This window comes from Rhinolophus sinicus, linkage group LG05, assembly GCF_036562045.2.
Source record: "Rhinolophus sinicus isolate RSC01 linkage group LG05, ASM3656204v1, whole genome shotgun sequence".
Classification (NCBI taxonomy): domain Eukaryota; kingdom Metazoa; phylum Chordata; class Mammalia; order Chiroptera; family Rhinolophidae; genus Rhinolophus; species Rhinolophus sinicus.
This window is the reverse complement of record NC_133755.1, coordinates 165,572,388-165,588,040: the sequence shown is the minus strand read 5'-3', so window position 1 is coordinate 165,588,040 and position 15,653 is coordinate 165,572,388. Positions and strand designations below refer to the sequence as shown.

At 37.1% G+C, this 15,653-nt stretch overlaps 1 protein-coding gene across 1 annotated transcript in view; it reads right to left on the bottom strand.

Annotated features, from left to right (window-relative positions):
• Positions 1–15,653, bottom strand: part of UTRN (utrophin) — a 463,855-nt gene that overhangs the window by 310,645 nt on the left and 137,557 nt on the right. Inside the window, exons 19-23 of the mRNA XM_074333962.1 lie at positions 14,256–14,343; positions 8,987–9,228; positions 8,670–8,850; positions 6,130–6,275; positions 5,229–5,441 (exon numbers count right to left, since the gene is read on the bottom strand). Of these exons, the coding sequence (XP_074190063.1) occupies positions 5,229–5,441; positions 6,130–6,275; positions 8,670–8,850; positions 8,987–9,228; positions 14,256–14,343 (870 nt within the window). The remainder of the gene's footprint in view (positions 1–5,228; positions 5,442–6,129; positions 6,276–8,669; positions 8,851–8,986; positions 9,229–14,255; positions 14,344–15,653) is intronic.

Sequence of the window (15,653 nt, the reverse complement as noted above, 5' to 3'; positions counted from 1 at the left end):
TATTAACATGAATATAGGAATATATACATTAGATTGGGTCATTTCTAACATTCTATCTTCTTTGGGGGACCTCAGTTCTTTGAAAAACTATTAATAAATTTCTAAAATAAACGTCTGTCATTATTTCACATAAAAAAATATAAACTGCAAGTACTAATCCAGGGCAGCCATTTCTCACTCATATTTATATTCAAAATTCTCAAACAAATATAAAATGATTAATATGGTAGGTTTGAAAAACCGAAGCATCAAGTATTCTAGTTTAGAAGAGCAAAAATTCTAATTGACCATTACTGCTCAAAAGCACTGCTCTGTCAGCATTTTGGATGGGTAACACCTGCTGTTGGGTCATGGAAAAGCAAGGTTATGAAAACAATTCCTTTCCCCTGTCACAGCCCATCTCCCAGCCCAGCCCCTGGGCTAAAGGTGGAGGAAATCTGAAGCTCCGGATTTAGGACAATAAGATTCCAAGGTGCGTGACTACCTCCCGAGATTTTGTTCACAGCTCAATTCTCGGCATTTCATTTTGCTTCTCCCCCATTTGTTGGAATGTCCACAGCCCTTTAAGCAGTCAATTTCTAACCCAAGACACAGGCAACAAGAACTGTGAAACCAGAATTAAAACAGTAACTTAAGGTAACAGGGTTTCTATTTTGTTTGGTTTTATAATATTCATTAACCTCAAAAACACCCTTTACAAGGTGTTGCCTCATTTAGTATGGAAGACCAGCAATGACATCGCTACTACATTTCTTTACCTGAAACTGACAGAATTCTTAAATCTGAGGTTTAGAATGCACCAATATTCCCTTTAATGAAATACGTAAAATGTATTCAAAATGGGGGGGGGGACCCTTATGGGATAACTGTATCACTTATATGTTACCTCAAGAGTTAAATCAGCCATACTGCATATTACTCTCTAGCAAGTATTTACCATTGTGTTTTCACCCTAAAATGCTTTCCAAACTGATTGCAAACCCTGGTCCTGTGCCTCTCACAGCCCCAGCATGTCCCTTCCACACTAGGTCACAGCACAGCAAGTCTGTTCCCGTGACCATTCAGCAATTGAAGGAAGGTACGTGACTACATAGGTGTCCTGCCATTTAGAACAGGCAAGCATTCAGATCTTAATAGATCCAACCTCACCAGAAGAGGTATGAGTGAGTAAGATGTCTGACGGGTCCCTTCAAAGCGGTTACATTCACATCCGCTTCCTCGCTGTATGCCAGACAAGGTTCCGACTGGCGGAGGAGACTCACAGGTCCAGCCATAAGAAAGGTTGGCCTCAGGTGGGGTTATTGTGAAGGTGAAAACACCACAGAGAAGAATCACAGAGGAAGGGAAATTAGCTGCGGGCATGGTGGTCAGCCGACGGAAGACTGCTTGTAGAAGAAGCTTCCTCTTAAAGGATGGTGAACATGAGCAGAGAAGAGGAGGACGTAAATTCCTAACAAGTAAGGGTCATTTCCAGAGAAGCAATTGTCCAGTGTGGTCTCTGGGGCCCAGCAGGGTGCGTCCCCACCCAACTCAGCTCACAGGGGAGGACGCAGGCAGGGCTTTGGGGCAAGGAAGGGGCAGGAGCTACCAGACCTTTGAGAAAACACTTTGTATTACCGTGGCAAAGACAACCAGGGCCTTTCCAGAAGTGTCACTCGGGCACCAGTGTGGAGGACGAATTCAAGAGGGAGAAGATTAGAAGCAACAGTCAGATTTAAAGGGTAATGAGACTGTCAGGCCAAGAGGTTACATGAGAGTCGAAACACAGCAGGAAGGGGCTGGTAGAGGGGTCCGAAGACGCAGGAGTGGTGATGAATGTAAGACAAAGATTTGTGTGGGCCTTAGGGGTGGTTTCATGATTCTGCAGTTATACCACACTGCAGGAGATCTTGAAAAGCGAAAGAAAATCCTAGGAAATATCTTGCAGTCCCTGAATCCAAAGATATTATTCATGCAGATAGCAGCCTCTTAAGATTTTATAATATTTAATCCCCATAACTCATAAGAAAATCATGTCAGTAAAATCAATGATAACAAATGACCTTCCTCGTGTATTTTTAAATGTTTTGCTGCCTGAAAGAAGTGAAAGGACTTTCCATGAGGTAATTTTAATAGTATCAATTAACATTTTAATTAAGTACAGGAATTGGGGTGATTACATGGGCATGGAATAGATAAAAAAGAAAAATTGAAGAATGTATTTGAGCACGGGGAAACTGTGATTAAGTGCACGCAGGTCCAATCTCCACCTGTGCAAAAGGAACCAGTGGGTAGACAAAGGAAATGGAGGCACATAAGGAAAACACTATTTGCCAACAAGTAACAAAAGAACGAAAATTTGCACACAAATAACACGATCACCTTACTTGTCAGGATGGTAGAAAAAAAGTAAGCCCATTAGCTATGAAAATACTTTCAAAGTTTCAATGTGCTGTGTCAGGAAGGCATAATTATTTTGAATAAAGAAAATTCACACTCCAAGCAGATGCATTTTTGAGTATTATCTAGTCAAATGTCCTTGGAGTTCCACTAGCATTTGTTCTTATTAGTGAGGAAAAATCTGATTAGAATTAGTAATATTCGTGAACTTTCCTTTTTACTGTGAATATGTTAACCTCCAGCGAGAAACACTGCTAATGTTAGCTGCCTCCAGGAACGGAAGTGTATTGGGGAAGACAGGGGAATTCTAAAAGTTCACTCTAAATGCTTCTTTATTATTCAATTTCTCTGATGAGTATTATTTATGTATTACTTATATAATTCAAAATGCATTTGACAAATAAACACGTCAACCACTTCGTTCCTCGGAAACCTCCTCATAAAATGGCACTGAATCAAAAATCTACTATCCTCATGTTTAAAGACAAATAGAACTTAAATGCCTCAAAACATTCTAAATCAGATAATTGAAAAAGGGAAAACAATGCTAAGCTGAAAATGAATATCTATTGTAATTATCTTAGTGGCGGGGTGCAGGTAGATCAAAAGTTTTCCTAAATGAATTGTACATAATTACGTAACAACCAATTCCTTCAAAGCGAATAAAGGAGTAAAAGTGCTCCTTGGAATTAAAAAAAAAATGTGTATTTCCATAAGAAGGTGCACAAGGAGGGAATACAGACACTGTCAACAATCTTGTAGTTAGGACACAAACAGTAAACCAAAAACAACTGGACATCACAATTCTGTAATAACAAAAGGAAAAAATCTATCCAGACACACATGTTTGATGTGGTTTATTTTTAATGGAAATAAATGTAGCATGCACTCCAACTGGCCACTTTAAGTGCCTGAGTTTGCTACACTAGTAACAACAACCCACTAAAGCCTAAAGTCCGATTACTGTAACCACATGACTCTCTTTTGTGTTTTGAAGAATAGTTATTCTCTTTAAATTCCATATTAAAATATTGACACACATTTAGCTAACCCTAAAATATGCTTTTAAGAGTCAAAAGATTTCCCTAACTATATCTCAGACTTACATTTGAAAACAAAACAATGCTCTTTGGAAAAGAAGGGAAATAGTTAATCCAGCACTGCTCAATCTTGGGACTATTGACATTTGGGGCCAAAACATTCTTTGGGGCTGTCTTGTGCATTGCAGGATGTTTACCTGCCACTGGGGCCTCTCCCATTAGATGCCAATAGCACCTTCCCTCCCCCCACAGTTGTGACAACCACAAACATCTCTATACATTAACAAATGTCCTGCATTGGGGGGAGGGGAGAGCAAACTGCCTCCAGTTGGGAAACACTGATAATCCAATGCTTGGCTCATAACCAACAATTTTAGAATCATAAATAAGGGTAAGTCTGGTTTTTAAAGTTAGAAAGAATTACAACTGAAAACAGACAAGGGGGAAGTGAATCGACTCATAAAGTTAAATGACTCAAAAATACATAGCTACACATAAAACACTCCTCTTCAAAAGTGATGGTTTATTCTGAGAACTCAGTGTAGAACTGCAGTTTATACTTAGAGAAAACCACTTCCTTTCAGTACCACAAAGCGGGAAAACACACACACACACACACACACACACACACACACACACACACACACACACACAGCTATCTTTATTCTCCTCCCGGTCATTCACTATCCATTGGCTCCTGGATGAAAGAGCTTCCTTCCCTCCAAGCTCAGTAGTCACCACGGTCATCTTTCTGGATCCCTTCGCGCTGACCTGTACAGTCTACCCGCCCTCGTCTACCACATCTTTGATTTTGAAAACATCATTCTCAATCTTTTTTTTTTTTTTCACTTTCAATCTTTTCACTTTTTTAGCAACATCCTTTACACAAATTCTCCTGGGATCTAAATCCAAATATATAATCTCTTATATACGTTCTCTGGGGATCTAAATATATATATATATATATATATATATATATATTTCCAAATCTAAATCTCCTATTACTAATCTTCATTTCAGTCATTGAAAAATATTTATTGAGTGCCTTCTCTGTGCCAGGCACTGTTCTAGAAGTACATCTTAGGATACCTCAGTGCAAAACAACACACACAACTGGCCACGGTCAGGCGGCTTTGGGAGGACAGGGAGCCTGCGGGGCGGGGTGTGGGATAGGTTCATTTTTCATCCAGACCTTTCCGACTGGAAAACCAAGTGAGTTGGAAACCACTTCTCCAACTTCCTCACAGATATGTTAAAATCCTGACTGCCTTTTCCCCCTTTCTCCTACGTCTTATGTTTATCATTTGCTCTGGAATTTTATCACTGCTTCATCTGTTGACATTTTCAGTTGTAGCAAAAGCTCCTATTTCTGAATTTTCATGCACCTCAACTCACCTGCTTTTCCAATCTGACACTGTTTATTGATGGCCTAATTCAGAATTTTCAACTCCAAATGTCTAAAACCTTAAAAAAAAACAGCTTCAAGGACTAAGCTATCTGCTACTACCTGGGCAACTTCTACGGCTCTCAGTTACCACTGAAGCCTAGTCACCAGTCTGTACATCATGCATACTTCTCATCCCTGAAACATTATTTTGACCATTTAAGCAGTTTTCCCTTATCTCTGTGCTCTCCAGCACCCTAAAAGTATGTTTTTGATAAGCAACTTATAAATCCCAACTTAAGTACATAATAAATGTGGGACTAGGAAGAATGCAAAACACTGACATAACAGATATTAAAGCCTCGCAGGATAACTACTATTTTACCCTGTAATAAACTTATACTCCTAATGGCCTCGGGGTTTACCTCAAAAGTTCTGAGTTTGGGGGTAATTTCTTCAAGCAAATGCAGATCTTTGGAAACCTTGACCTTTAGTTTGTTCCACTTTCCTTGAACTTCATTAAATTCTTGATTATACATCTTTTCTATATCCGCTGAAACGTTTTCCCCCAAAGCCTTTGTTTCTTCTGCAAGTTTATATAAAGTAGGTTTTTGATTCTCAAGGAATTCATCAAGGGCCTGCAAAAAAAATTTTAAGATTAAAAATATGCACAACAATTTGCCTGTACGTACGTAATAATATGAGTTATACATAGTCAAAAGTCATTTTTTAAAAAGCATGTAATGAAAAAAGAACTGTGAAAAACTCATGGGGAAAAAAAAAAAAAAAAAAAAAAAGAGCAAGCATCGTCCAAAATGGGAAGGCTCTCCCTTCATGACTTGTATGTGGGCCAGATGTAATCCATTCTCTGAACTACAAACCCCTGGCACAGCACCCCAGGCAGGACCCGGTGTGTAAGCTCACTGGATGACCTGTCTTATCTCATGAAACGGTTCAGAGTCTTTATCCTAAATGCCCAGGGAAGCATTTTTATTCAACATAGAAAAACAACAATACATCCATTCAATTGATATTCTTCATTTTATTACAGATATTTTAGTAGATTATGAACAGGTTGAGCATTTTAAGCTCCTTACAATAGGAAGAAATATGGTTTTATTCCCTTAAAATGCTTAATATAATTATCTTTTCTTTTAGCTTAGGTGCTACCCTATAGTAACTAACCTTCAAACTGCAAGGAATTTTTGACCAATTTTGACTAATAGTGACAAATATTTTTCTAAATAGTTGAAAAAATATTTCCAAATATGTGACGTGGTATATTAGAAATGATTCTACATTTCTAAAACCTAAAATACAGATTACCTTTTTTTCTTGCAGGGCTTTCTCCACCTTTGCGAGATCATTCAAGACATTCAAAGATGTCTGGGCCTTATTTTCTGCATCATTTAGCACATCTTTCACTGTTTGTAATGTTTCCAAATATGCATTTCCAGGTTGGCTCTTCAATTCTGTTTATTTGAAAATACTTAGTTTGAGAAAACAATGTTAGGAAGCTATAGGATCATATATACCATTAATCTTCCTTATATAATAAGTGAATTCTAATACATAACAAGTTAAACTACACAATTAAAATTAAAAAGGGTCCCCGTTAGTTACTAAAACCATCCAATTGTTATTTCTGAGAGCCAGACAGTGACTTCATTCCCACAGATGTTGATATTTGAAATATTAACTAACCCAGTCTCATTTGTCTTCATTTTGTCATGATGAAAAGTCTCCCTGAAGATGGTACTACAATGTTCCTTTTGTCTCATATAATCTCTTTTTCCCCCAGTAGCTACACAAAGAATAAAAAGAAACAAAGATCCCTTCAACCAGTCTTCCTCTAAGCTGAAGCACACAAACTGCTATCTACAGTGCGGTGGACATTATATAAACACCTAGCCAGGCTGCTGCCAAGTACTCTGAGAAATACTGACTGCAAAAGCCAGCTGAAATGATGTTATTTCACCTACGAACATGAAAATCATAGACAAGCAACACTGTGTGGAAAAGAAGCAAGCTCATCTGAAGCACAAAACGATGAAATCAACTAGCAACAAAAGTTAAGAAACTGGGGGCCGGGGCCGGCCCATTGGCCCAGCGGTTGGAGTTCCATGCTCCTAATTCCGAAGGCTGCAGTTTGATTCCCACATGGGCCAGTGGGCTCTCAACCACAAGGTTGCCAGTTCAATTCCTCGAGTCCCACAAGGGATGGTGGGCAGCGCCCCCTGCAACTAAGATTCAACACGGCACCTTGAGTTGAGCTGCCGCTGAGCTCCTGGATGGCTCAGTTGGTTGGAGCGTGTCCTCTCAACCACAAGGTTGCAGGTTCGACTCCTGCAAGGGATGGTGGGCTGTGCCCCCTGCAACTAGCAACGGAAACTGGACCTGGAGCTGAGCTGCGCCCTCCACAACTAAGACTGAAAGGACAACAACTTGACTTGGAAAAAAAAAGTCCTGGAAGTACACACTGTTCCCCAATAAAGTCCGGTTCCCCTTCTCCAATAAAATCGTAAAAAAAAAAAAAAAAAGTTAAGAAACTGGCAGCTTTAGCCACAACAGGCAAAAGGTGCAAACAACCCAAATGCCCATCAACAGTGAATCGATAACCAAATGTGGTATAAATGGAATATTATTCAGCCTTAACAAGGAAGGAAATTCTGACACATGCTACAACATGGATGAACTTTGAGGATGTTATACAAAGTGATATAAGCCAGTCACAAGAAAACAAATATTGTATGATTCTACTTATATGAGGAATCTAGAATAGTCAAACTCCTTAAAACAGAAAGTAGAATGTGGTTGCCAGGGGCTACAGAGAGTGGGGAGGAATGGTAAGCTGCTGTTTAATGGGTATAGAGTTTCAGTTTTACAAGATGAAAAGAGGTCTGGAGATGGGTCGCAAAACAAAGTGAATATGTTTAACACTACTGAACTCTATACCTAAAAATGGTTAAAATGGTAAAATTTACGTTATTTTTTCTATCACAATTAAAAACAAAAAAATAAATTAAAACTATTTTTTAAATTCAGAAACTAAATGTTTAAATTACCTATTGATCCTCGTCAAAAATGAAAGCATATTTTGCAACAATAAATTTAAAAAGAGTTAATCTCAAACAATTCACATTGTAGGTTAACTGAATTCAAAGAACTAAGAGTCCAGTGTCCAATTGCTTTTCCAGAAGAAAGGAAACATGACACATTTGTTTGCCATGCACACATACAAATTCTGACAAGTCAATACACAATCTACAATTGCTATAAGTAAGGGTACAGGTAAATGCATATCTTTTTAACATGCACTACCCAACTTTCTAATACATCACAATTCCTGACTTAAACAATAGCAAATGAGAAAAAAATATAACACATGAGTGATGGGCTCTCAAATCTTTTAACAGTTAACTTTCCAAAACCAGGTTTGTTCCAAAAGTGAAAACTCCAAAATTTTTCACGCTTCGAAAGAGGAACAATTTCTTTTAAAAGAACATGTTATTGCTAAAACTTGAACCATTTTAAGCAAAACAAAGTAAGTGATCATTCTTTTTATTCCTACGAGTAATGATATTAGCTGGCCTTCTTCAATAAAAGGGAGAAACAGCATCCTTCTAAAAAGGCTTAAAGATCGTGATATCCTACTAACACAATTTTAAAACATGTGAAAGCTGACCATGTTTTTATAAACAAGTGTGGATCCAGGAAATAGTCTGAATATCCTTTAAGACCTGGCACAGCAGCAGGCAGAGGAAAACAGAGTGAGTCTGCTCCACAACAAGTGAGTGTGCAAAAGGTCTAAATACTGGGTGTCATTTTTAAATGAAGGCACAACGAGAGGAAGACGGTACATTTACCCTTCTCTAGCTGTTGTTGATGGTCCTCTAAATCCTGTTGCACAGATTGGTAGCGGCCCAGAAAGCGATCGAAACTCTGCTGGACAAAATCTGGGGCAGAAGGCCTAGACGTCAGGGCTGTGCAGCTGGCATGCACCATCTCAATTTGGGGTTGGAGGCCAAGGAGATTTGTCAATTCCCTCTACAGAGGAGAAAATATGGTCATATAACTCACTGAAGATGAATGTCCTCTGTAATATTCATGATACAAGTAGCATCTCTTTAAATACAGGACTGGGTGCAGAATTCTTTCATGTCCCGAATGGTTGTCTCGTTACCTGACAGGAGTCCTTCAAATGGGGCAAGGACGGCTGGGGAGACTCTGAGAAGGGAGTGCGTTTAACCCACTCCTCCGTTGCTTTTATGGTCCTCTCAAGCTCATCGAGTTGCTGAAAGTAAGCATTTATATCTTCCTGGAGCTGAACCGTTCTCGCCCCATCTTCCAAACGCTGAGATATACTCTTCCATTCTGAAACTACCTTCTCCAGAATGTTTTTTGTATCTTCAGTAGGAAGACCTTCTACACAGACAAGAAAAATAAATAGGCATTTCACATATTATGACAGAACTTGTTTGGAATTTGTTATAAACCTCCTAACGTATTCCAACTAATGAGGCAATGTCACAAAAAATGATCACTCCCTAAGTCCCTTTTAATACAACAAAAAATTATAATGATGAATTAATATTACAAAATAAATAATATAAAATAAATGTAAAATATGAATGACAACGATGAAAAATGATGACAAACATAAAAATAACTCTTCAAATTCCTTGACCAAGGTGAGAGCAGGGGAGCTTGAAATAGTGTTTCAGGAGTCGTGTGACGATCACGAAAGGCCTATCAGTAGAGCTTAGAACTTCAGCCACTGCCTTTTCTGCACGTGTCTGCATCCTTGGCACCTAGCACTCCACTCGCTTCTAGTCTGAGCCGGGAAAATAAAATGAACTGTCTAAAGTTGTCTGGGGCTCTGACATCAAAAAGTAGATCCTCTTCATCAAAAAAAAAGACAGCTGGCTAGAAAAACTAGGAGGCAGCTCAAGTCTTTGATGACTAAAGCACAGTGTCATATGAATTGCAAATGAAAGGCAAGAATTCCCAGTGCTGGGAACACCCTGGTGACTGTGGGAATACTGAGCCAGCAGCCAGGCCCACGGAGCGTTCGCAAGCCTACTGGGCACGCTACACACAGAGCAGCAAATACAAAAGTGTCGATGCAACTGACGGATTATCTATTTAGAGCCATGTCAGTAAAAAGTACCATTATGTTTATGACACTGATACAATTATTTTTTAGGCAGGAACTCCCCAACTGTTGTATTTATTTGGGTACATTACATCCCCAGGACTTATTTATCTTATATATAATTTTGTTTATCTTACATTTTTGAGAGGTAGAGAATGTTAGTAGAAATAATAATGTTATATATGATAGTATGTTTATCATACTCTATCCCTTAATATAAAATACCCTCAAATCATGTGAAATTACTACGAAAAAACTATGGGAAATCTGCAAAGGAATCTTTATCTCCTGAGATGAGTATGCACGTTGGGAAGATGGACTTAACATCTTTCTAGTTGAGTAGGGAGGCAATAAAAACAATTGTGCTTTCTAAATACGTGCAATTGAAATCCAGGGTAATAAGAGCCCTAAGTGGGGAAAAAAAAGGTATGTAAAGCAAACATTCTTGTATGAACACAAACAATGCAATTGTAAAACTTTCTATAACACACTGTATCCACTGAAAATTAGAAATGCAAACATGACATGACATAATTTGAATATGTCACCCATGTCAGTTGCTAAAGTTCATTGTCCACCATCACACAGGTAATAGAATACTAATTAGACCTGGGCGAAATAGTCACACCACAATCATCCCTGTTAATGAGGATGATGAACAAAACAAATTACCATTTTCCTGACAAACTATCTGAGCAATGGAGATCTAGCTGTACTTCTGCCAGGTCATTTCTATTCTAGGTGGCCTAAGGAGTAACATCGACCACTTCATCTTTATGTCAGCATCTATGCTAAACAAGAAAGAAAATCAAGCTGGTAAATTAAACTTGTGAGATGAAAAAGTATTGCTGCTCATCTAGAAAACAGGCAAGAGCTACCCACTGCACGTACTTGGTGAAACAACTTCTCCTTCCTTTTTTTTTTCACTGGTGGTATTTCACGATCCATTTATGTTGCCCTTTCAAACCAATCCTCTAAATTCAAATCTCCCTTCTCTAAGCTTGGGATAAGATAGGTGGGACCGATATCAAGTAATAATTAAAATACAATTTGTATTATATAAAAAGAAACACTGTACGTTGTCTTTTAAAAGAATTGTTTTGCTCCCAGAGACCCAGAGTTATAACTTTTCTATTTCTACAGAACACCCAACTCGTAGATGACTAATCAAAAGCAAAAATCAATAGTCCATCATTTTACTAATTAACAGGGATAAAATATAACCTATGCCTGTCACTTCCTCTCATTTGACTTTACCCTTTTTAATCAATCACTATTGGAATCAAGGGAAATGTTCACAAAACAATAGCTCATCCGGCCTACATACTTTGCCAGTCATAATAAGCATCAGTTCATAAAACTACATCATCCACTTGCCCAACTATGGCGTTACACTTGTTGACAATCTCTAGGAACAAGATAAGTTAAGCCAACAAAAGCAGGTATAGCAGCCATCAAATGAAACAGATTATTTCATTTTAAAAACGTTTTTATGTTACATGTGATGTCATAAAACCTAATTCAGATGCATTGACCAAAAAAGTCTTATCAGACTTCACTGTGGTGGGATTTTTGATGGAACTAGTTTGAGGAAACCAGGGACATAACTATTTGAACATCTGTTTTACTAAAGAGTTTGATATGTTTTTCTAATTGAACTGAATCATTTATCTGCCTCCTTACTTAGGCAGACTGTGGCCAAACTACACCCTGTGAAAAACATCCTCTATACTAATTGTTGTGTTCAAGGATGTATTTTAAATTTCTAGGGGAGGAAAGAGGGGAACGGAGAGAATTACCCAAGTATGCTTTCATTTCCGTTCAACATTTCTGGTTTTATAGGAGCCGTAGGGTTACGGGGACCAAGCACGTGGGGAGAGGGAATATGCAACACTATAAAAGTAGAATAACAGACAACAGGACAACGGTGGAAGAGATTCTAAAACACCATTTTTTCTCTCACTAACAAAAAGCAAACATCCTCCAAAAAAGGAGAAAATTAAACCCAGAACATACAGACCCTATTCTGAACAATGCCCCCATTTCACAGTTTCCCACCCCATCCTAAAAAATGTTAATAACATATATGTTTTTTAACTGAACAGAATTAAGGTTCTGTAATAAATGCATTTCCATCCCTAGCAAAGCTCAAAAAAAAAAATGCTAATGCACAATATAAAAGGTTTCTTTTGAAATTAAACAAGCATAAATTAGGTCACAACATTCATACCCTCATAAAGCCACATATGAGTATATTCCTCATGATTGCACTTGATATTTTTCAAATAGCATTTTCACATAAACTCAATTTCCAGTGTATATATTTCAGGATAGCCTATTCACAGGAAGATTTTATACGAGAGTTGCAGTCAAGAAAGCAAAGAAATAAAAGCACACAAAACTAGAAAAGGGCAGGGGACTCTGAGGTCTCCCAGTTCCCAATTCACTGCTATTCTCACTACCAGCCATCACCTCTCACCAGCTTCTCTCCTGGACAGTCTTCCCCACAAATCTTAGCACTCGACTTCTACCACACCGACTAACAGCTGACACAGAAAGGAGGGTGACATCACTTAGCAGGCTCATGAAATCACCCATATTCACACCAGATAATGTCCGATTCCTGCATTGCAGGGTTGACGTAGAAATTAATCTACGATAGTAACAAACCTAAATTCAACATACCACTTATTGTAACTACTGAAAGAATCAGCATGTCAGGGGAAAGCCTGGTCTTTCTCCAAGTAAATACTTAGAAGAGTAATCTCCACAGGGGGTGCCCAGAGCCAGTAACAAGACACTTGGCAAGAGGAGATTTTTGAATGATAATACTATATTTTTTACCTTAAAAGGAAAGAAAGAAAGAAAAGGGCAGGGAAGAGGAAGAGAGAGAAGGGGAGGAGGAAAAGAAAAGAAAAGGAAGAAAAGAAAAGAAAAGAAAAGAAAAGAAAAGAAAAGAAAAGAAAAGAAAAGAAAAGAAAAGAAAAGAAAAGAAAAGAAAAGGTTACTAACAATCAATGATGGTGGTACATTTCCATTCATTTCTAAATAAATTGACATATACTAAACACATACATATTTCTGAGTAAGTGTGCATGACCCCACTCTATATACAAAATAAATCAGCATTTTTTTTAAAGGCAGAGGAAAACATAATTTGAAGTTTTTGAAAATGTGGTTTTCTGGGGGTGGGGGAGGGTGACTGATCCACTAGGGACACCAAAGAACTTTCTGGAGAGATGGAAATGTTCTATATATTGATAATGTGTGTGTAGGTTTCCCAAAACAGCACAGCTAAATTTCATGTATTTCAATGCAAAAAAAAATTTACTTTAAAAAGAAAGCATAAAAAATAATGATAATCAAGGGAGTGAGTAGAGATACAGATAATTAAGAATGGCAGAAAATTGTTAACCATTGAAGCTGGATAATTGGTACAAGGAGGCTCCTTATATAATTCTACTTGCTTTGTATATATTTACATTGTCTGTAACAAAAAGTAAAATAATAAAGATTGAAAAGTACATCTTTGAAGATTCTTATCAAATTAATATTCCTAACTCAGCTTTGAGGTCTGTGGCTTTTGTCAAGGAGTGTGGCAACAGACCTCCAAAGCACTTATCATCATTGGAATAAGGAATAGGGCTTGCAAGAAATGTCTTTCAAAGCTAGACCAAAGAAAGAATCATATGCAAAATTGCAAAGCAAATATATTAATCTTTAAACTCCCCTGAGTCGCTGGGTCTATGGCACAAAAAAAAAGTTCTTAAATTCAAGTAAAAAATTCAAATGCAAATAACATCTTATCAAATTTCACTACAAAGAAATACCTGTGCCCAGTTAATATAGTACACTATAAGTGATCAAAAATCAAATAACCTTAAAGAATTTACCTTAACTTCATTTTTACTGTAACTTCATTTCTCCAATGTTGCCAAAGTAAAATTTTCTTTTGTTAACCTCCTTCAAAAAATCCCCAATATATTAACCCCAAAGGAGGAGATTTTAAAATCTTCTACTCAAGTGGATTTTAACAATTCTTAAGGTATCAGGCTTTTAAGTTTCCCGAGCTTCCTACCTAAAAGCTTTTATCTGTTTTATATAGTTAGCCTCAGCGTAAGATTTCATTTGAAAAAAAGATTCTGCCAAAAAAAAATTTTTGAAAACCACTTTTCTAGCAAAGAGGGTTAGAGTGTTAATATATATATATATATATATATATTTGATTTGTCAAACTGTAAATAATATTCAATGCCACCACCTAAAAATGCATTTTTTTAAAAATCAACGGTCTCACCTTTTCCCATCTGCTCCAAGAGGATTTGTCCAGTTTGGTTTAATTCATCCAGTCTGAGGCTTCTTTCTTTCTGTTCTTTTTCTATTCCCTGGAAATAAAATCCCAGTATAAAAATCTGCAAACTTTCTTCTCAATGTAATGCTGATATTATTTTGAGTTTTAATGTTTAATGTCCCTCCCACATCGTCTTTATATGTTACAAAATTTACTCAAGACAATACTGCAATAGAAAACTATGCAATTCCAGGCAACTCTCCAGAACACCACAGATGATTAAATTTTAACAGGTAAATTCAAAGAAACAATATAAAACTTTGGTTTCTTTAATAAGGAAAAAATTATACACCATAATTATGAGTTCCTTCAAAGAGGAAATAAAGCAAACTAGTGTTTTAGATCCAGGGTATCTATCAATACACATACATAGCCTCCGTATATGCCACACCATAAAAACAACTGGTTGAGTCAAATGGGCTGAATGTGCTATGACAGAGATCACTGAATAAAAATTAACAAGAAAAGAGAAATAGTTCAAGTCTCAGTATATTTTGTTGGTGTTAAGTCTAGAGTCTACTGTAAACTTCAGTCACAAGAATAATTCATATGAAACTTTTAAATAATGACAATAAGCTTTAAGACTCAAACTAAAGCATTTTTTTCCTCACACATGAGAAGTAGCTCTTCATTTTAATATTTGTTTCTATGGTTTGATATTTTCAATGTTTCTATATCTCAGGGACATGTGAAAACAAACTCTTTCCAGAACTCCTAAGAAAGGGCAGAGTAAAATCACTGAAACACACACACGTATCTGCAACTTTTCCCACTCTTCAATCCACAATTGATAATTATCTATTAATTAACTACTCAAATAGTGTGCATAATAGCACTAGCAAAACTTCTAGGCAACCCATATTACTGCAACCAGACATCCCAGAGAAGAACACCACTTCTAAAGTCTGTACATTAGACTAAGCAAAACCACCATTTTTATAGCCAAAGATCAAGAAATAACCAAACTGTCTAAGAAACACCATTTATTTCTGTTAAACTAATTACCAATGCAAAAAGTCACCATCAAAGTGAAGAAAACGTGTTACCTGCTTTACACAAAATGATTTTTTCCTACTTTTTATGGTGATGGTAGCTTGGATTAGAAATTCTCCATGCAGATAGTACACCAGTTGGAACAAGGTTTTATTTTACTAACACAAAATTAAGCTCATCTTTCCCCCATTTTCAAGAAAAATTAGAGATTAAAGCAACTTAAATTTTCTCCATTTTACATTTTTTTCCAACCCTTTGGCATCTACTACTACTGATCTAAAACAACAAAATAAATGAACTTATAAATATTAGAGGAAAAATATAGAAACTGTCAGGCATGTCTTACATAAG